Genomic DNA, 23356 nt, shown 5'->3' on the forward strand with positions numbered 1-23356 from the left:
TGCGCTCTACAAAAGAAAGAAGTGTGCGGATTTCATATTTTGTACTAAAGTAGTGAGCAGATGAGCAGCTGAACAATTAATCACCCCCTTACATCAAGTCAGACCATTCTTCAACTCTATTTACTGGCATATTGATCACAGAGAATTATGGTTTCTTCAGTATGGCCGGGGTCACATGCGAGAAACTTGCATGAGTCTTGCATCTCAATACCCGGCACTGCCGTCGGCACTCGGGACTGGAGCGCTCAGCTGCATGCATTTCTATGCAGCTGCACGCTCCGGTCACGAGTGCTGGCGGCAGTGCCGGGTATTGAGATGCAAGACTCGTGTGAGTTTCTCACATGTGTGACGCCGACCTATTGTTGATTATGGTCGTGAAGACAGAGCCATCAATGACCTGAATGAACTCTTCACATCCTTAACCCCTCGAGCCTGTTTCCACCTTCCTGACCAGGCCAAATTTTACAATTTTAAATCAGTGTCACTTTATGAGGTAATAACACGAACGCTTCAACGAATCACGAGACTTTTTTTTTTCGTGACATATTACTCTTCATGATAGTGGTAACATTTCTTCTACATGACTTACTTTTACTTGTGAAAAAAAATGGAAATTTGTCGAAGATTTTGACAATTTCAAACTGAATTTTTATGCCTTTAAAATCAGGGAGACATGTCACACAAAATAGTTGATAATTAACATTTCCCACATGTCTACTTTACAGCAGCACAATTTAAAAATTTTTTTTTTTTTATGTTGTTAGGAAGTTATAAGGGTTAAAAGTTGACCCGCGATTTCTAATTTTCCCAACAATGGTTTCGGAATTGTTTTTTTTTTTTTTATTAGGAACGACATCCCATTTGAAGTGACCTTAAGAGGTATATATGAAAGAAGATATCCAAAATTGACACCATTCTAAAAACTCCACCCCTCAAGGTGCTCAAAACCACATTCAAGAAGTTTTTTAATCCTTCAGGTGCCTCACAGGAATTTGTGTGTGAGCAGAGCCTTTTTCTGACTTTCGGGAGGCAGAAAGAACAAATAGCATTACAAGATTATTTATTTCTTTTTTTTTTTTTACACCATTCCTCATGCTGTATAAGTGATTAGGCGACTTTATTCTTCAGGTCGGTGCAATTACAGTGATACCAGATTTATAACCATTTTTTATGTTTGGCTGCTGTCACATTGAAAGATGCCTTTAATTGCAAAAACTAGTTTTTGCATCACCATATTTTGAGAGCTACAATTTTTCCCTATTTCAGCCGACAGTCATGTGAGCGCTTGCTTTTTTGCGGAACGAGTTGCCTTTTTTATTGGCACCATCTTCAGACACATGATATATATGATGATTGCCTTATAAACGGTGTACTGCACGGACAAACAAACTTGTTAGATCATGCACAAAGCTAATAGCTATGGCGACCCGGATGTCATCATGATGACATCAGGGCACTATGGATGGCAAAGATCGGGCACTCGCAATGACATCGCAGGAGAACCGATATTCTGCCTGCTTGCTAAATGCTGCAATCAATTGCAGCATTTAGTGGGTTAAAGTACAGGCACCGCTCCTAAGCACTAAGTGCTGGGTGTCAGCTGTCAGAATCAGCTGACAACTGGGGGCGATTGCCTGCGCACAGCCCCCTGTATGCTGGCAATCGCCATGACGTATCTAAATACTGCATTAGTTGGGAAGCATTTCCCGACCATGATGTGTATATGTACTGCAAATGTTGTCAAGTGGTTAAAGGATATATCCAGGACCTTCTATTAACAAAAAAACAATATATACCCAAGCACTAACAGGCAAGGTAATTGCAACTTGCCTGCCTGTTGTGCATGGCGCTGTTCTTCCTGAACAGATCGGTGACAGACCTCTTCTGCCGGGGATTTTGGCAGTCTCTGATGATGCAATGGGGCGGGACTTCCGATGTCAATCTGACTGACAGCCGGCTCTCCCAGTTGGGCAGCGGGGATCCTGCTGTCAATCAGAAGGACGCCTCAAGTCCAGCCCCATCGACAGAGTGAAGCGGAAGCCTCATCTCTGTAAACATGACTTTAATGAAAGCTTCTGAATCCCCGATAGGAGTGGTCTGTGACCGCTCTATTTTGGGCAAGAACTGAGTCAGACACAACAGGCAGGTAAGTTACAATTACCTACTTATAAAATAAGAGAAAGGTTGTCGTTCCTACTTGAAGAATGGTCAGGTCACTTATTTTAACCACTTCATGTCTAGGGAAACCTGAAGCCGTATAAAAGATGCTTAAATGTTCACTACTTTAGGTGTAACCCGCCTGAAAAAACAGGATTTTTAGTTGCTTACCGCAAAATCTGTTTCTCTGAGCCTTCATTGGGGGACACAGGAACCATGGGTGTATGCTGCTGCCACTAGGAGACTGACACTATGTAGAAAAAAGTTAGGTCCTCCTCCGCAGTGTACACCCCACCGACAGGAAGTAGGATGTTCAGTTAGTGAGAAAGCAGTAGGAGAAGCAATCTGTGAACGATATAAAAACCACAGAAAAAACACAATTCCACACTGTAACAATGTTATACAGTAAGCCGAGCTGTTCAACTTGGGAGGGTGCTGTGTCCCCCAATGAAGGGTCAGAGAAACAGATTTTACGGTAAGCAACTAAAAATCCTGTTTTCTCTATCGCCTCATTGGGGGACACAGGAACCATGGGACGTCCCAAAGCAGTCATCAAGGGGAGGGAACAGCAAATAACTCCATCAGGACGAGGAAGTCACCCGCGAGGTCTTTTTTACCCCGATCGGCACTTGCCGAAGCTAGGCATGGGCTTGAAAGTCTTATGGACCTGTGGGGGACATATTATTGCCCTGAAAAGGTGCCCGACAAAGGCCCCGGGAGTACCGTCAGGAGGACACACACTGCCAGGGCAGAGTGCGTCGAACTTAAAAGAAACGCAGTCCTTCTTGATCCGGCAACCCTACTAATGCCGCCCAGTTTCCTCGAACAGAAGTATAACCTGAAGTCCAGAGGAACTCTACACCTCAAGCCTGAGCTTGAGAAGTACTGTTGCCGTGGCCAGGTAGCCTGATGAGAGGGCGTCACGAAGGAGGAGTCCGAGGCGGACGAAAGAAAGTGAATTTAGATTGATGGAGAGTGGACTCTTGATCCACAGGAAGTGCACCACAGCTGCTACAGACTGTGTAAGACCCCAGGAGTGGTTGAGAGTCTGAAGAGAAAGACATCAACTAAAAAGGAAGATGAGCCCGTTCGTGCAAAAGTAGACATCGCCAAAGCCCTGAAGACTCAGGACCTGGATAAGAGCTTCATTGAACCAGGAAAAAATCCTGAGATTCACAGAAGGTAAATGTTGAACGAAGAAATTTCCTTCCTGAAAAAAAAAAAAAACAAGGATGGACTCAATCCTAGATCTCCAAATGTCATGCTGAGGAAGAGGCACTGAAGAAACGACGAGGCTGAGCTTGAGGAAGGGGAGTGCTTGTCCTTCCGGTGAGCTGCTTAATAATTTGGCCTACTGGAGCTATACGGAAGGAACGGAAAGTTGGTGAGAGACCTTGATGGGCATAATTCCATTCGGGAACAGGAAGCCAAATGGACCCTTAGATGGGAACGATTAGGCGAAAACCCATGTCTCCTTGCAAGAAAAAAATTTTTTGGACAGTAAGGACGGAGAAATCTTCCGACCGGTCATCAGAAAGAATACTCTGAGCAAATTAGGCACGCGTCTATAGAACTTCGCAAAACGAGAGGGTGCTAAGGCAGGACACGCTATAGCAGCGGGTGCTTTGAAGGTTGATCCTGTTAACTACTGTGTGAATTCGACGTCGGTATCCCTGAGGGCAGAACGTCTGGGCGAGGAAAGGTCGTAGCAGAGAACTTGGAACCGGAGGGTTCGTAGTTGCAGAAGTAGTCTAATTTGTGAAGCGCTCAGGAGAAAAAGATATACCGAGGTGCCCCATTGTTTGGAAACGGCTGAAGTCTGTTCCATGAGAACATGACACGCTCTGAGAGCAGGCCCTGAGAACCTGCTAAAGAACCGAACACTGAAAACATACTGAATGGATCTAATCGCTGCAATGTAGGCACAGGTTGGCTTGAAGAGACAACTGATTGCTCGATTAAGCAGGTAGACTGAAGACTACTGGATGACCTTTTAGACTGAGATCAAGAGGAAGATAAACCCCTCATACAGGGATAAGGGTGAATCTGGAAAAAAATTAGTCCAGCTGGACTTATAAAAACTAATAGTCGAGCCAGGAAGGTCCACGGCAAAAATATGAAGTATGTCGACTGTAAAGAAAGTTGGCTGTAGGTAGACCAAAAAGGACCCCAGAAAGACAACTAGACTGATGAAAAGAAGGCTAATCCTTATGACGATGTAAACGGCCGAATCTATCCTGGACCATCTGGAGTAGGGAGGGGATTGCAGTGTGTAGATCCGCGTGACTAAGTCTAAGACCACACGCGCCCGAAGTACACAGTGAAAAAATTACCATTCTAGCTGAAATAAGAAACCTGTTATCACCATACTCATTCCTTAGATCCAAGACTGGAACAGCTGTCTATCCTGGTCGATACTTGCGCAGAGTGAGATCCCACTCCTGTCTGAGGTGAGACACTTGTCCCAGTCATGGTCAGAAGTCACATCTGTGATCCGCTGGAGGCTTTATCCGGTGTCTGTAAGAAAGAATAGTTAAGATCCGACAAATAAGGAGCTTAGGTATTGTGGTAGCTCGAAGGTCCTTAGGACATACTAGAACCTATAATCTACTATTAGCCAAACCTTAATGGTAGGCGTAACCCACCGGGCAGTAATGCTAGCCTGCGGACGGTACTGAAAACTAGACAGAAGGTGGGACAAAACTCTTGTGGAGTAACTCACCTCTAGGGTCCAGAACATGCTACAGTAAACCTCGACCATCCGTACCTGACACGAGAGTGTCTGATCTACCTGAAGGTGGAGTATACAGCTATCTTGCTACTGAGATCCGCCCTGTGGTACAGAGATCCCCTCCGTTTGGACCTGGTAGCCTTTTACGTTTAACTGTTAACAAACCACAGATGTTATTGGCTATGAAAGCAGCTGAAAGATGTCTTAGACTCACATGAAAGAGGCTTGGAATCGCAGCTGCAGCCCGCTGGAGGTAATAAGTGCCGTCACCTCATCCAGAGTGGTGATTATACGGGAGTTAGGCAGAAGCTGCAAAGGATCCTGAGGAACGTTAGAGAGGGCGCTCCTGACTCATCTGACAATGGGACAGTAGAGCCGGGCCGGTATAGTCGCTGGACCTCGGATACGGTTGAGTTAACGGAAAGATGGCGTATTGACTAAACCTGTCTGGTAGAGGACTATCCATGTGCTCGACAAGGGATAGAATACTGCTGCAATAGGACGCGAGGAACTTGAATACGAGGGCGTATGACTCACCTGAATACGGAACGGAACACCAGTACCACTGAAGCAGTCAACCCCAGAACACGTCTCCACAGCAATACGGCCATTTCGAACACTGTACCTGGTAGTTGTTGGGTCTGAAGCCTGGATAGCGGATCTAGTAAAGCCCTGTGAAAAAATCAGCGTGGAGAGAACCCGGAGAAGGATATAGGAGACGGCCGCTTCTGTGTCGCGGTGTGGTCTAGGCCTGGATACCTGACGACATTAGGCAGAATAACGGCTTCTGTGTTGTGGTCTGGGTCTGGATACCTGGACATTAGGTAGAATAACAGATTCACGTAAGCCATACCACGTAGTCTGTATTAAAGTATATTCTGACCAGTCAATTCTTTGACAATAGAACAGTAGGCCTGGAATCAAAGGGAGACTAAACTCTACTCTCTGTTGTGCGACAGGTTCCAACTACTGGATCTGCGAGTTGTGGTCAGCTTCTTTATCCACTGAGCCACCGCAGAAAATTGCCTGGTCACACAGACTTGACTTCTATCCAGCTGGAAATCCGGCCCAAACACTGCAGAAGTGAAGGGACAGAAACAGCTCATCATTCTGTTTAGAGCAGTGTGATGCCGGCGACCGGATTACTTGTGAGCAGGAGATATGGAAGCATTTGCTATGCAGAGGCTCCCGCATCATAATGTGTGAAGCAATGGTCGAGAATCAAGAGACAGATCTGTGATAGCAGGAACCACAACAGCCGTGTGACAAAATCAGATCTCCGAGGCAAAACGTGCGAGTGAAAACTTCTACCAGGCATATGCCATATGGCAAGTTTTATCCTGTCCAATGTACGTGGGCAGACGTAGAGTGGATCGTGTCACAGATGACAGCCGCAAGGGGTAACACATACACCATCGGCTGCATGGCTCTTGAGTGCTATTACACCGGACGTACTATTCCACTAGAGGCTGAGCGGCAGGAGATTACTATTACGCCAGTGAATGTTATGCATGACACCGGACCTGCGGGCGCAGGCTGATCTCCCATTCGGGTCCCAGCCTAGGCTCAAGCTGCTTAGCAGTCGCCACCTGACGAATGCGGTGGCGCTCAGCCTAGAATGGCCGGTGGCTCTAGATTACAATTGTACTAGGGCTGCATGGCTCTAGAGTACTACCGGCTGTAGGTCACTATTACCCCAGTGACCACACGACGCCCAGGTACTATTACGCTAGCAATTGTACGGCTCTGGAGCACTGTTCTGTCGGTGAACGCACGTTTCCAGAGCACCATAATGCCAGTGACTGCCCGGCTATAATACCATTGATAGTACGGCTAGGAGTACTTATTACACTAAAGACTGTACTGCTTACATGAGAGACTGCACCGCTATAGCGCAATTCCCATCAGTTTACCTAGGAAAGATGGACTCAATGCCCCATCACTGGACCTGCGGATAGTGAGGCCATGCTTAATTTTAATATAAGTGGAACATGCTCCGCACTGTACCTGTCTAGGCCGAGTGGATATGGGCAGGAAAAGGCTGGACCTGCCCGGTGAAGACACTAACCGGGTCCCACTCTGGGAGAAAACGACCGCCCCTTAAGCGGTGCCGGAGGTTGGGGGACTGAGTAAATGGAGGCAGCCTGGAGGAGCAGGGCAGAAAAGCGCGCGCTTACACTGAGGGGCCGAGGGAGGGGGAATGAGCGGAAATAACCGCACTGTTAGAAGGCCCAAGATGGAGCAGTCCGAAGACAATAGGCAGGCTAGGGGGAGTGGGTGGGGACGTGCGCTGCTTCAGGGACGCAGAACCTAGAGGGAGAGAGCGGTGGGCGGGCCCAAAACGGGCGGGAGAGAAGCCCGAGGAAGAAGGCAGTGGCCGCGACGCCGAGCAAGGCCCAAGTTGAAGCCGGGGCCTGGAGTAGATTCGGCGGCCGCCGGGGAGCGCGGGGTGGCGCGGAGCAACACTGCCCTGCCGCGGCGACCGTCCCCAATGAATCCCTGCCTGCAGCCCGGCTGCCGAGGTGAATTGAGACAAGTGCAGCCGGGGGGTGGGAGAGGAAGAGGCTGCTAAGAGAAGCCTTGGGAGACATACCCTCAGGGGTCCCGGTAGAGGAAGAGGCTGCTGAGAGAAGCTTTGGGAGAGATACCACTCGGGGTCCCGGTAGAGGAAGAGGCTGCTGAGAGAAGCCTTAGTCCCATACTTACCCTGTTCCTGTCTTCTGCATTGTGGAGGAAGATTGGTACCTTCATCATCCATGTAGAGGGATGTCCGCGTCTCTGCCAGACCAACAGGCTCTGGTGAGCGAGTGGGTGGGAGACGGGAGACGAGGACCTCTGGAATGCCTGACACGCATCCGTGCTCAGGGCTTTGGGTCCTGCTGTGGAGAGCTATGAGGATACGGGGTGGCAGTACACGCCGTACTCATATTCTCTTTGTGGGACTACAGATGTGACTATTCACTCTGTATGCCTCCGGAAAACCTAAAAGGAAACGACGCACACTGAGGTAGATATGGGTCTAATGAAAGACCAGTGTCCACCTCCTACTGACACTGAGATAAACTGAACATCCTACTTCCTGTCAGTGGGCTGTACACTGCGGAGGAGGAGCTAACTTTTTTCTACATAGTGTCAGCCTCCTAGTGGCAGTAGCATACACCCATGGTTTCTGTGTCCCCCAATGAGGCGATAGAGAAAGACAGTGTATGCACATACCCTTAGAAAGCGTTGCGAGTCTCAGGCTCTGGTTGGGTCAGACTTTCAGTCAAACACATGAATTTTTAGGCTGAACTACAAAATGACATGCTTCTCTGCCAGACCGACATGAGACTACTGTCTTTGCTCTGACATTCTCCTTTAGTCTACTGACTAAAAACACAGAGTGACAACACAAGCAGGAATTACTTCAAAAGTCCAAAAACAGCTGCCCTTACCTTAAAATATGTTACTAGATTGAGTGAGAAAAATAATCACATTTAAATATCAGAAAAAAAAATAACATGCAGTTTCATAAGATGACTTACAGATTGGCCCTTCCCCTTCTTCTAAAGGTCTCTGGTCCAAAATATGTCGAAACATAGGCAGAAGGAAGGCAATTGTTTTTCCACTTCCAGTTTTGGCAATGCCAATTAAATCACGGCCAGACATGATTGCAGGAATAGCTTGTGCTTGGATTGGCGTTGGTTTTTCATAGGTGTGTCTGATGGCAAACAGAAAATGAACAATTTCAATCAAAAAATACTTTAAAGGATATTCAGGGTGTACTTATTTCCTTTGATTAATGTCAACAGCTCCATCAATTCCCTGACATGCTTTCTTTAGTCATCTACAACTAAGGCCGGCCCTAAATACCCAGTTTAAGATATTAGACATTCTCTCATATCTTCATACTCCTTGATTAGGGTTTTAAAGAGCCAGGGACCCGAGGGGTTGATCTTTTCACACACTCAGTTACCATGCAGAATAATACCATTGTTGATTGAGGACAAATGTAGGACAGCAATACCCTCTCCTCATCAGAGAAGGAATGGAGCGAGGCCTTCACCTCCCCAGAATACAGTCATGGCCAAAAGTTTAGAGAATGACACAAATATTATATTTTCACATGATCTGCTGGCCTCTGGTTTTTATGTGTGTTTGTCAGATGTTTTTATCACATACAGAAATATAATTGCAATCATATTATGAGTAGCAAAAGGTTATATTGACAGTTAGAATGAGTTAATGCAGCAAGTCAATATTTGCAGTGTTGACCCTTCTTCAGGACCTCAGCAATTCTCCCTGGCATGCTCTCAATCAACTTCTGGATCAAATCCTGACTGATAGCAGTCCATTCTTGCAAAATCAATGCTTTTATTTTGTCTGAATTTGAAGGTTTTTGTTTGTCCACCCATCTCTTGATGATTGACCACAAGTTCTCAATGGGATTAAGATCTGGGGAGATTCCAGGCCATGGTCCCAAAATCTCTATGTTTTGTTCCCTGAGCCATTTAGTTATCACCTTTGCTTTATGGCAAGGTGCTCCATCATGTTGAAAAAGGCATTGTTGATCGCCAAACTGCTCTTGGACGGTTGGGAGAAGTTGCTCTTGGAGGACATTCTGGTACCATTCTTTATTCATGGCTGTGTTTTTAGGCAAGACAAAGAGAGCCCATTCCCTTGGCTGAGAAGCAACCCCACACATGAATGGTTTCAGGATGCTTGACAGTTGGCATGAGACAAGACTGGTGGTAGCGCTCACCTGGTCTTCTCCGAATAAGCCGTTTTCCAGATGTCCCAAACAATCGAAAAGGGGATTCATCAGAGAAAATGACTTTACCCCAGTCCTCAGCAGTCCACTCCCTGTACCTCTTGCAGAATATTAGTCTATCCATGATGTTTTTTCTGGAGAGAAGTGGCTTCTTTGCTGCCCTCCTTGAGACCAGGCCTTGCTCCAAGAGTCTCCGCCTCACAGTGCGTGCAGATGCACTCACACCTGCCTGCTGCCATTCCTGAGCAAGCTCTGCACTGCTGGTAGCCCGATCCCGCAGCTGAAACACTTTTAAGAGACGGTCCTGGCGCTTGCTGGTCTTTCTTGGGTGCCCTGGAGCCTTTTTGGCAACAAGGGAACCTCTCTCCTTGAAGTTCTTGATGATGCGATAGATTGTTGATTGAGGTGCAATCTTTCTAGCTGCGATACTCTTCCCTGTTAGGCCATTTTTGTGCAGTGCAATGATGACTGCACGTGTTTCTTTGGAGATAACCATGGTTAACAGAAGAGAAACAATGATGCCAAGCACCAGCCTCCTTTTAAAGTGTCCAGTGGTGTCATTCTTACTTAATCATGACAGATTGCTCCATTAACACAGGTGTGGGTGTTGATGAGGACAGAGCTGGAGATCAATCACTGAAACGATGTTAGCTGGTCCTTTTAAGGCAGGGCTGCAATGATGTTGAAATGTGTTTTGGGGGATAAAGTTCATTTTCTAGGCAAATATTGACTCTGCAAGAAATTGCTGTTAAGCTGATCACTCTTTATAACATTCTGGAGTATATGCAAATTGCCATTAGAAAAAATGAAGCAGTAGACTTTGCAAAAAGATGGATTTTTGGTTCTTACCGTAAAATCTCTTTCTTGGAGCCTTCATTGGGGGACACAGATTACCATGGGTGTATGCTGCTGCTGCTAGGAGGCTGACACTATGCAAAACAAGAAAACTAGCTCCTCCCCGGGAGTATACACCCACCGACAGGCACCAAGCACCTCAGTTGGTGAAAAAGCAGTAGGAGAAGCAACGAGAAAACTCTAAACATATGTACCAACCCAACAAGGGACTCTAAGACCCAACACGGTACAACTTAAACAGGGAGGGTGCTGTGTCCCCCAATGAAGGCTCCAAGAAAGAGATTTTACGGTAAGAACCAAAAATCCATCTTTCTTTATCGCCTTATTGGGGGACACAGATTACCATGGGACGTTCCAAAGCAGTCCCAAGGGTGGGAACAGCAAAAAGGAACGAAAAAAATCGGAAAAGGCTTACGTCGGCCGGTGGGCCACCGCCGCCTGCAGAACCTTCCTACCAACAACTGCATCAGACGAGGCCTGGGTATGAACCCTGTAGAACCTCGCAAAGGTGTGCAAGGACAACCAGGTTGCAGCCTTGCAAATTTGCATGGCCGAAGCCTGGTGACGAACAGCCCACGAAGCCGCTACAGCCCGGGTGGAGTGAGCTCTTACCCCCGGAGGGGGCCGTTTTTTCTGAAGACGGTACGCTTCCAGAATGGTAGAACGAATCCAACGAGCGATCGTGGATTTGGATGCCGGAAGTCCTTTCTGGCGACCTTCAGAGATCATCAGCAAGGAATCAGACTGACGAAAGGAAGAGGTCCTGGTGAGATAGACACGCAGGGCTCTAACTACGTCCAGTTTGTGGAGAGACCTCTCAAGCGGATGAGAGGAAGCCGGACAAAAAGATGGAAGAATGATATCCTCATTGATATGGAAAGAGGACACCACCTTTGGAAGGAAAGAAGGAACGGGCCTGAGGACGACCTTATCCTGATGGAGAATCAGGTAAGGGGAACGGCAGGACAAGGCCGCCAATTCAGAAACTCTTCTGATGGATGTAATGGCAATCAAAAAGGTGACCTTCCATGAGAGAAGGGACAAAGGAATGTCCTGGATAGGCTCGAATGGCGCCTTCTGGAGAGCGCTAAGAACGAGATTGAGATCCCACGGTTCTATTGGCGAATGATGAGGAGGAGCCACATGGGAGACCCCTTGGAGAAAGGTTTTGACCTGTGGCAAGGAAGCGAGCTCTCTTTGGAAGAGGACAGAAAGAGCGGAGACCTGGCCCTTGAGGGTACTGAGGGACAGACCCGCTTCCAAACCAGACTGGAGAAAACCAAGAATAGATGGGATGGAAAAGGACATTGGGAAGACTTTTTTAACATCGCACCAGCGGAAAAAAGCCTTCCAGTGCCTATGATAAATGCGGGAAGAGGCTGGTTTTCTGGCTCTGATCATAGTTTGAATCACCTGACTGGACAGACCTGATTCCTTCAGGATTGCGGCCTCAACGGCCATGCCGTCGAACTCAGAGACTGAGAATTCTCGTGGTAAAGGGGGCCTTGCGAGAGAAGGTCTGGACGGTCTGGAAGCCTCCAGGGGACGTCCGTGAGCATGTTCACCAGTTCCGCGTACCAAGGCCATCTTGGCCAATCTGGAGCGACAAGAATCACTGGTACGCCTTCCGATTTTATCTTTTTGACCACTCGTGGGATCAAGGCCAGAGGCGGGAACAGATAAGGAAGTTGAAACTGGGACCACGGAATCACCAGAGCGTCGTACGCGATGGCTAGAGGGTCCCTGGACCTGGCTACGAACTGCGGCACTTTGTGGTTCATCCGAGATGCCATGAGATCGACATCCGGGGTGCCCCAACAGTGGCATATCTGATCGAAGACTGTGGGGTGCAGGGACCATTCGTCGGACGCTAGTCCCTGACGACTCAGAAAATCGGCTGCCCAATTTTCCACCCCTGGAATATGAACGGCGGAGATTGCCGGAATGTAACGTTCTGCACAGCGGAATATCTTGGCCACTTCTGACATTACCTGCTTGCTGCGCGTGCCCCCCTGATGGTTTATGTACGCCACAGCCGTAGCGTTGTCCGACTGAATACGGATCGGCTTGCCGGAGAGGAGAGGCTGCCAGTGAAGAAGGGCCAGGAAGATTGCTCTGATCTCCAGAAGATTGATTGAGAGGAGAGTCTCCTGTGGGTTCCAGCGTCCTTGGGCCGCTTTCTGATGGAACACGGCTCCCCATCCCAGAAGATTGGCATCGGTGGTGATGACTTGCCACCGAGGCGGAAGGAAGGACCTCCCTTGGAGAACTGACGCTGGCAGTAACCACCAAGTGAGAGATTGCCTCACTCTGAGAGGGAGCAGAATAGGACGGCCCAAGGACATCGTGGTCTTGTCCAAGGCTGAAAGCAGAGACAGCTGGAGGGGGCGAAGATGAAACTGCGCAAAGGGCACTGCTTCCATGGAAGCCACCATTTTGCCCAGAACCTTCATGCAGGACCGAATGGGAATGGGAGTTGGCCTCTTGAGAATTCTGATGCCCTTGGAAAGAGCCGCAATCTTTTCCCTCGGAAGAAACACTCGGGCTAGATCAGTGTCGAATTCCATGCCCAGGAAGGTCAGACGCTGAGTGGGGATCAGAATGGACTTCTCCCTGTTGACTAGCCAACCGAGGCGGCCGAGAGTGTCCAGAGTGATCTGAAGACTCTGGAGGCAGTCCTGACGAGACGAGCCTTTGATCAAAAGATCGTCTAGATAAGGGATGATGAGAATCCCTCTGGAGCGAAGGATGGCCATGACGGTCGCCATCACCTTGGTGAAAACACGGGGCGCTGAAGCTAGGCCGAAAGGAAGAGCCGTGAACTGATAGTGGTCTCCCTGAATCGCAAAACGAAGATACTTCTGATGCTGCGCACAAACCGGAATGTGCAGATAGGCGTCCCAAATGTCCACAGAGCAGAGGAATTCCCCGGGCTCCATGGAGGCAATCACCGACCGAAGAGACTCCATTTTGAAATGAAGAATCTTCACATGGCGATTGAGCAACTTGAGGTCCAGAATTGGACGAAGGGAGCCGTCTTTCTTCGGGACTACGAAGAGATTTGAGTAGAACCCGGAAAACCGTTCGTTTGAGGGAACGGGAACAATCACTCCGGCGGAAAGAAGGGAGGAAATGGACTGGAGAAACCCCGGAGTCTGAGACCGCTGTCGCGGAGGCCGAGGCCGGAAGAACCGTCTGTTCGGGGGGAGGGGGAAGCAAATTCGATCTTGTAACCGGATGTGACGATTTCTCTGCCCCAAGGTCGTCGACAACAGACAGCCAAGCATCCACGAAAAAGGAAAGTCTGCCTCCCACCCTGGAAGAAGTTCCAGGTGGGGGTGACCCGTCACTTGGAAGAAAACCTGCCGGAACTGGTGCCTGAAGCCCTGGAATATTGTCCTCTAGATCTCCAGCGGGGGGCTGGTTTGTAAGATGGCTTTTTCTGTTCTCGCTCTCTAGTGGCAGATGAGCGATCCTGCTGGCCAGATCTGTCCGTGGACGAGAAGGGACGAAAAGGCCTAAACGGGCGAAAACCCCTTCTATTAAGGAAACGTCGTGGGCGAGACTGGGGAAGAGAGGTGCTTTTACCACCAGTGGCATCGGAGATTAGCTGGTCCAGCTTGGCTCCAAAGAGCCTAGAACCGTGGAATGGCAGATTAGTAAGGGACTTTTTTGAAGTGGTATCCGCATTCCATGACTTTAGCCAAAGAACTCGGCGAATAGCTACTATGTTGCTATTTGCCCTGGCCACGCATCCGGCTGCATCCAAGGAGGCGGCCAAAAGGTATTTACCCGCATGGTTAATCTGATCTGCGAGATCTGCCAACTCGTCCTGAGGAGCTGTTGCCAATATGCCCCTGCGAAGGATTTTTGCCCAAGCGGAAATGAGTTTCGCTACCCAGGCTGATGCGAAAATAGGACAGAGAGAGGCGCCTGATGCCTCAAAAATAGACCTAGCCAGGGATTCGATCTGCCTGTCCGTAGGATCTTTGAGCGATGCCCCATCTGGTAGGGATAGCACCGTTTTGGAGGCTATCCGGGAAACCGGGGGATCCACCTCAGGAGCCTTGGCCCATTTTGTGAGCATGACTGCCTCAAAGGGGTACAGCACGTCTAAGTACTTGCGGCCTGAGAAACGTTGCTCAGGGCGCTCCCAGTGTTTGGCCAATGTAGTATCGAAATCTTTGTGATTGGGAAAGGTCCGAGACGGAGGTCTTGATCGTTTATGGAGTACAGAGCATTCCTGAGTGGGAGCCTTGTCTTGCTTAATTTTAAGGGTTTGAAAAATAGCCGAAATGAGACTATCGACCATATCCCGCGTTTTAGAAACATTGTCTGCTTCTGAACTCGATTCCGATTGAGAGTCATCGCCAGACCTGGAGACGCCGTCGGAGGAAGGAGAATGCAACCTGACAGGCTCAGAGGGACCCTGCGAGCCAGAGGACGAGGTAGACAGAGGCCGCTTCCTAGAGCTCCTGCTTTGTCTGTCTCTCGGAAGGTCGCGGTCAGGAGCGGACGACTCACCCTGAGAGGCGGTCGGCGCGCAGGTGGCAGTAGACAGCTGTGGAAGTCGTTTCAAGACCTGGACCAGCGACTGGGAAACCTTAGTCAAGTCAGAGACCGACTGAGACATTACAATGGCCCACTCCGGGGGAGGTTGAACGTCCTCAGCCCGGGACTCTGCGCGCTCCTGGGATACAGACATAGCGGAAGGACTGCAGGACGGGCGACCCGAAGCCCACTTCTTTTTACAGCGCGCACAGGCGTAATGAGTAACGGTGGGCCTGAAGCAGAGATCCCTTGAAGGATTGGGCATAAGTAAAAAAGCGCTGAGACCGCAATAGGTCGGGAGAAAACTGCAGAAGGGAGCTAATTAGCGCCACAGTGTAGAGCCTACCCAGATTCAGAAGAGCAGCCGATGCTGAAGTGTCCCCCAAACCGCGCAGGAAGTCAGGAGCGGACGACTCAGAGGAGCCAGGAAACACCCGACAAGGAAGAAGGGGCGGGCTTTGCAGCTGTGCCGCGATTGGGGAAAAGCGGAGGAGGCTGGAGTAACGAAGTGAAAGGAGCCCTGTGATGGGTTAGAAAACGGCGCGCAGGAAAGCGCGCTCAGAAAAAGGGGGAGCGCGCTGAGGCGCCCGACCGAAAACGAAAGTGAAAGTAACATGGACTCCGGACGCCGCAGCCCCGCAATGCCTAACCGATGAAACTACTCCGGAGGGGGGGGCGATATGAGCGCCGGTAGTACTGAAGGGCGGACGACACCCCCTATACTGACTGACCTGTCCCCTGGAAAGCACACTGGATGGCAGACGCGCGGCTGAGAGGTCGGCGCGCGGCATGCAGAGGAGAAGGGGCGGGAAATTCGAATCTGGGGATCTAGTGCTGCAGAGGTACGCTGGCTGGCTGGGAATGGTGTGGGACATGGAGGGATCGTACAGGCACTTACCTGACGTCCCTGAGGAGGCTGTCACAGGGGCCCAAGGTGAAAGCCACTGGAGAATATCCTCTATGCCCACATCTTGGAGAAGACGGCGTAGACCTCCTGCGACCGCCGCCTTCCTCTCAGCCCTGTCCAGAGAGAGGGGTGAGGAGGAGAATTGGCAAGGACCAGCCACCTGTCCACAGCCCCTAGCACCGGAAGGTGATAGGGCCAAAGTCCTGCCTGCGGAACTGAGAGGTGCGATGTGGATGACACCACACTGCTCGCTCAGCCGCATGATATGGGAAATCAGGGTGATAGCTACACCCTGTTTCTTGACGGAGAACCTGAAAAGATAAAGTGAAAAGATTAAAAGGTTCGACTGGAAACCTAAAAGAAAAAAGGGGAAATTAATAAGAGCGGATCTAGGGAGATCCCAGTCCGCCTCCTACAGATACTAAGCACAAACTGAGGTGCTTGGTGCCTGTCGGTGGGTGTATACTGCCGGGGAGGAGCTAATTTTCTTGTTTTGCATAATGTCAGCCTCCTAGCAGCAGCAGCATACACCCATGGTAATCTGTGTCCCCCAATAAGGCGATAAAGAAATTAATATTTGTGTCATTCTCTAAACTTTTCGCCATGACTGTATGTGTCAAGGCAATTAATAACAAGCTAGTTCAAATGTATATAGTCCATCAATGCCACCTGGAACCTAGCAGCTTAAATAAAATGGGTAGTTCCACCACTTCAGGTTTCTACAGGTGTGGGGAAGAGGCGGCAGATTTTATACACCTGATGTGGTACTGCCCTCCTATTACAGACTTTTGCAAAGAAGTCATAGCTTTCCTCATCAAGATCATACAATCCCTTGTACCACTTTGCCCTAAGGAAAGTTTTTTTAGGAAACCTTGATGAGGAGACCTAGTCTCACTACTCTCACATTCTTCTCAAGGAAACATTGTTTTTGGCTCACAAGGCTATCGCCATGAGATAGATGGATAGAAGACCCCCGCAAATTTCAAGCTAGGTCAAGGTACTGAAATCTCGGCGATTCCCCCTCGACTCACATTAATCCCCAGATGATAAAGAGTATTCTCTCGTGATAAAATGTGAGATATTTGGTGCCGGACATGGGTGTCTTATGGTTTTGGTTAAGATATTAGACCCATGGTATGTTAAAGGTAAGGTCAACTTTGCTAGACAGTATTAATGAGCAACGAGAAATGCAGTTTGATCTTCTGTTCGATCACGTAGACTTGTGATGTTATATAATCTTCAATAAAACATGCTTAAAAAAATATATATATTTTAAAGGCGTGGTCCGGCACCTTAAATGTATTTTCTAACTATATTTACACCCAAACCACTTGTGTAATTTCCTTTATTACACGACACCCCACACGTCTCCCTAATCCCTAAATGTGTGGGTGTAACGATAATGTAAAATATGACGCAAGATTCCCCTGATTATCACATTGCAGAATCTTCTATTCACATACTATACTCTGCTATGTCAGTGGTGAGGGCTTGACCCCCCCCTGTTCTTGTCCCTTTTTTGCCTGTCACAGCTGCAGCTTTGTGATCCTCTGCCTGCATCTCTCCACATACACCCCTTGTAACATGAGACTCCAGTGTGTGATCCACTCACCCCCCCTCAGGAATGTTAATTAGCAGAGAGAATTCCCGCCTCACAGCAGGGGGTTCCTTTGTCTTCAAATGTGCTCAGCTATTCCCATAGACAATAATGAGAATCTAATCATTTGGGCATAAAAAGCTGCGCGTTTATGATAAAAATATGAATATTACATTTCTGCAACATGCGCCGACAAGGCTTCGTAGCCCGGGTTTTTCACGGATCCAGCGCCAACAGAACCCTAGAAATGGATTTCTCCTGAACGGTGTGAAATAACTAGTTCGAGTTTGGTTTTGAATGATCGCCAGCGACAAGCTGGAAAAGATGTGCGTTTCTATACGAGGTACCCTCTGCGAGTTATGATTATTTTAAGTTTTTAGCCAGATCGTACCTTTGAAAGCAAGGGGAGGGAGCTGGAAAAACCAGCCCCTTTAGTGATGTCACAAGCCCAAAAGGTATAAGGTATTTTCCCCTACCCCCCCCATTCATTCTAGCTTGGGATGCCGTGGCAATAGGATCTCAAATGCATGGTGATGTCTGGCTCCTCCCCCCAGACTGGTTCTGCCTGAAATTATCTAAGCAATATGTAAGTTTATTTCTGCTTTTTAAACCCCTTTTATTTGTATTTGCTTTGTACATACTGTTATTGTCTAATATTGTAAAACCTTTTTATCTTCTGTAAACACTGCCCATCTTTTGGAAGTAAACTATAAAATTATTAGTTCTGTCTCCTTGCTCTGTGACAAATTCATACGTGCCTGAAGATAATTACGCTACGAATTTGGGTTAGCTTCGTACACCTTTATTAATTTTAAATGTTAATAGAGAGAACGGAAGCTGGTGGCAGGGTAAGGCCTGTTTCACACTTCAGTTTTTCCTGTCAGTCCAGATCCGGCAAAATAGCGGAAAATGGATCCGCAGGCGGACTGACAGGAACGTGTGTGAGTGGATCGGCGGATGTACGGATCCGCCGATGGTGAAATTTTAAAGAGACATACCGCGTCAATCCTGGAGCAGCATGACAAAATCGGCGCAGTAGCAGATGTCGCGGGAGCAGATCGGGCGAATCGCGGGAGCAGATCAGGCGAGAGCAGCAGATCGAGCGATGATGTAGGCGGTAGCAGGAGATCGGGCGATGATGCAGGCGGGAGCAGCAGAGCAGTTACCGAGAGAGAGCGAGAGAGAGAGCGAAAGCGATTTTTCATCCGGCACCCAGAGAGAATTGCGGGTTAAATCAGTGTCTACCGGATCCGTAGGCCAAAAAACGTTGCATGGTCCGTTCTGAAATCTTTGCGGACGCCAAAATTTTAAAATACGAACGCAACGGACCAACATCAGTCAAAATCCGCCGATAATGAAAGTCAATGGGGAAAAAAACGGATCCGCAAAGAAAAATGGCGGATCCGTTTCTTTTCCAATTCGGCGGATCTTTACTGATTGTCAAAAACGGAATTGTGAAACAGGCCTAAGAGTGTTTTGGCTAGGTGAGTACAGTTGGCAGTGACTGAGCGGGTTTTATAAGCTGATTGTGTGGCTGCGGCCAAAGCATTTATAACTCCCTCACTGCAAGCGGGCCTAATAGCCATTGCACAACAAGTAGCCCGTCCGGCGACAAATTATCCTAGGTGCAGTTCTCTGACTGACCTGAGGGTAAGGCAGGCGAGCTGCGAGTTCCAAAGTGGAACCGGAAAGTGGGATATACATAAATAAATATAACGCATCATTCTCCCCTGCTCGTGCCGATCGCTGGCAGAGCAGGGGAGAACAATGAGAGCCATGCTCAGCCCGGGGCGCCGGGGAACAGTGCTTATTGTAACGCTTCTTCCCTGTCTGTGTGGTACTGATGCGGCACACGGTTGCCACATGTACAACAAACACGGACACTGACATCTCCTGTACCGGAAATACCAGGACGTGTGAAAGAGGTCTTATAGCGGGTTTTTATGTTTGGCAGCTGTCACACACTAAAAGATGCTTTTTATTGCAAAAAAAAGTTTTTGCATCACCACATTTTGAGAGCTATAATTTTTCCATATTTTGGCCCACAGAGTGATGTGAGGTCTTGTTTTTTGCGGACGAGTTGACGTTTTTATTGATACAATTTTCGGGCACATGACATTTTTTTTTTTTAATCGCTCCCTATTCCGATTCTTGGGGAGGCAGAATGAACAAAAGCCAGCAATTCCTGAATTTTCTTTTAGTGGGTTGGGGGGGTGTAATGCCGTTCAGCGTGTGGTTTAATTAATAAAGCAGTTTTATTCTTCAGGTCAGTACGATTACAGCGATTCCTCATTTATACCTTTTTTATGTTTTGGTGCTTTTATACAATATTAAACTATTTTATAGAAAAAATATTTTTGCATCGCTTTATTCTGAGCGCTATAACTTATTTTTCCGGTGATGGAGCTATATGATGGCTTGTTTTTGTGGGACAAGATGAAGTTTTCAATGGCGCCATGTTTATTTATATCCGTCTTTTTGATTGCATGTTTTTCCACTTTTTGTTCGGCGGTATGATGATAAAAAAACAAGGCAAAGAACAATGCTTTATGGTGTTCACTAAAGGGGTTAACTAGTGGGACAGTTTTATAGGTCGGGTCGTTGTGGACGTGGCGATACCAAATGTGTACTTATTGTTTATATTTTTTTTCATTCAAATACATATTTAGAGATAAATGAATATATTCTATTACTTTTTTTTAAATATTTTTACAATTGTTTTAAAAATTTTAACTTTTTTGTAACTTTTTTTACTTTGTCCCACTATGGGACAACAGTTTTTTTGCAGGCTAATCGCATCTATAGCATGCCATAGAAGCTGTCAGCGCAGCAATCACAGAGAGACTTGCTTATCATGCACAGCACATGATCAACAAGTCTCCAAGCTCTGGTGATCCGGATGTCGTCATGACCCCTGGCGGGGTCACCGATCCAAAGCCAGAGGGGCTGTCAGCCCTGTGTCGGCTTCCGGAATGCTGCAATCTTGTTCGATAGCAGTATTTCGGGGGTTAAAGTGCGGAGAGCGGTCTGTGAGTAGAGGTGTGGGAGCTGCCATCCATGATGGGTAAAGCAGGGTTGATTCATAGCAGCATTTGCATCTGGTGTTTTGGACACTGATTTCCTTTACCTTTTTTTTTTTTCACCAGTCCTTCTGCTACTTGTGCTCTATACAATGGTTATATAACTGGTCCTGCCCTCTTTGGTTACATTTTGTCTCCCATTCTCCCCCTAGCCTACCTTCATGTCGCCTCCATATTTTCCTTTATGTCTGTATTATACTGTTTGCTAGACACTGAATCTATTTGTCATATTTGAATAACAATTTTATCTATTATCCTTTGTGGGATGTTGTATATACTCCATTTCTTTGTTTGCAATATTTCTGGGAGTATTCCGCATTATTTATCTCTCTTGATTGTTCATTTTGGGAGAGAGAAACTCTTCTGCTCTCGGCCACAGTGTTATATTGTGCTATATGATTACTGTTTAAGAGCAACATTACAGGTAGAAGCATCTAAATGTTACTTACAAACGCCATATTGGACATGTACAGGTAAAGCCTTACTTTTTAAGGGAATTCAGAATCTTCATCGATATGCCGCACTGCACCCAGGTTTTAATTGGCTTAGGACAATTTTTCCCCTTAACTGTAATTCCTTCAAGTTCAAGTCTGAGGCTACTGACCTCTGGAAAGAAAAAGGAAGGCATTAAGTGATAATGTTAGTGATGATAGTCCTTGGTAAACACATTGGAAAATTGGTGCATTAGCAGTGAAGTGTAGTGGTAAAAAATAAAATAAAAAAAAAAGCACAATGTCTAGAGAAACGCCCATCACTGCACATGAAAGGTTACACACCGTGAATGCTTTTAACCCCTTCATGACCCAGCCTATTTTGACCTTAATGACCTGGCCATTTCTTGCAATTCTGACCAGTGTCCTTTTATGAGGTAACTAGCTGTTTCCAGCCAGCTAACGCTCGGCACGCTCATTGCTATCTAATTAACGCTGCTGGTGATTAAACTAAAGTAAATAATGACAACATTCAAAAGCACTTACGCAGGTGGTAAATTAAAATGAAGTTAACAATAATCATTAAAAATCTGAATAATACTAATGATACATTTTATTCACAGTGTAAAACCAAAAACAAACTGGATTCAGTAAGATGTGTTTTTTTTCATTCCAGCATCTAAACAAATTTCATAACGAAACATAAGGGCGGGATTGTGTGATGATGCGGTGGGGGGGCGGGATTATGTGTGATAATGCGGTGGGGGGGCGGGATTATGTGTGATAATGCGGTGGGGGGGCGGGATTGTGTGTGGTAATGTGGTGGGGGCAATGCTACTGTGCAGGGGGCGGGATTAGCGAGTAATCACGATGCCTCATATATAGATAACTCAGGAACGCTTCAACGCATCCTAGCGATTCAGAGATAGTTTTTTTGTGTTTATTTGTGAAAAAAACGGGAATTTGGCGAAAAATTCACAATTTTCAAATTTTGAATTTTTATTCTGTTAAACCTGAGAGTTATATGACACAAAATAGTTAATGAATAACATTACCCACATGTCTACTTTACATCAGCACAATTTTGGAAACAAAATTATTTTTTGTTAGGGAGTTCTAAGGGTTAAAAGTTGACCAGCGATTTCTCATTTTTACAACAAAATTTACAAAACCATTTTTTTTTTAGGGACCATCTCACATTTGAAGTCACTTGGAGGGGTCTATATGGCAGAAAAAACCCAAAAGTAACACCATTCTAAAAACTGCACCCCTCAAGCTACTCAAAACTACATTCAAGAAGATCATTAACCCTTCAGGTGCTTCACAGGAATTAAAGCAACATGGAAGGAAAAAATGGACATTTTAATTTTTTCACAAAAATTTTCTTTTAGCCTCACTTTTTTTCATTTTCACATAGGCAACAGGATAAAATGGATCCTAAAATTTGTTGGGCAATTTCTCCTGAGTACACCGATACCTCATATGTGGTCATAAACTACTGTTTGGGCGCACGGCAGGGCACGGAAGGGAAGGAGCGCCATTTGACTTTTTGAATAGAAAATTAGCTCCAATCGTTAGTGGACACCATGTCGCGTTTGGAGAGTCCCTGTGTGCCTAAACATTGGAGCTCCCCCACAAGTGACCCCCATTTTGGAAACTAGACCCCCGAAGGAACTTATCTAGATGTGTGATGAGCACTTTGAACCCCCAGGTGCTTCACAGAAGATTATAACGCAGAGCAGAGAAAATAAATCATTTTTTTTCCTCAAAAATTATTTTTTAGCCCGCTATCTTTTATTTTCACGAGTGTAACAGAAGAAATTGGACCCCAAAAGTTGTTGTCCAGTTTGTCCTGAGTAGGCTGGTACTTCATATGTGGGGGGGAACCACTGTTTGGGTGCACGGCAGGGCTCAGAAGGGAAGAAGCGACATTTGACTTTTTGAATGGAAAATTAGCTCCAATCGCTAGCGGACACCATGTCGTGTTTGGAGAGCCCCTGTGAGCCTAAACTTTGGAGCTCCCCTACAAATGACCCCATTTTGGAAACTAGACCCCCTAAGGAACTTATCTAGATGCATATTCAACACTTTGGACCCCCAGGTGCTTGACAGAAGTTTATAACGCAGAGCCGTGAAAATAAAAAAAAATTTCCGCAAAAAATCATTTTTTTTAGCCAGCTAATTTTTATTTTCACAACGGTAACAGGAGAAATTGGACCCCTAAAGTTGTTGTCCAGGTTCTCCTGAGTACGCTGGTACCCCATAGCACTATATGACTTTTTGAACGCAAAATTGGC

At 47.0% G+C, this 23356-nt stretch overlaps 1 protein-coding gene across 2 annotated transcripts in view; it reads right to left on the reverse strand.

Moving 5' to 3' along the window:
* The window catches only part of DDX46 (DEAD-box helicase 46), a 209972-nt gene that overhangs the window by 106109 nt on the left and 80507 nt on the right, over nt 1-23356 (reverse strand). For both annotated transcript variants that reach the window (XM_073573810.1, XM_073573808.1), the window contains exons 9-10: nt 21114-21234; nt 8413-8588 (exon numbers count right to left, since the gene is read on the reverse strand). In XM_073573810.1, the coding sequence (XP_073429911.1) occupies nt 8413-8588; nt 21114-21234 (297 nt within the window). The remainder of the gene's footprint in view (nt 1-8412; nt 8589-21113; nt 21235-23356) is intronic.

The sequence above is a fragment of the Dendrobates tinctorius genome, unplaced genomic scaffold (assembly GCF_039654945.1).
Source record: "Dendrobates tinctorius isolate UK_male_01 unplaced genomic scaffold, ASM3965494v1 ptg000036l, whole genome shotgun sequence".
In the NCBI taxonomy this organism is placed as follows: domain Eukaryota; kingdom Metazoa; phylum Chordata; class Amphibia; order Anura; family Dendrobatidae; genus Dendrobates; species Dendrobates tinctorius.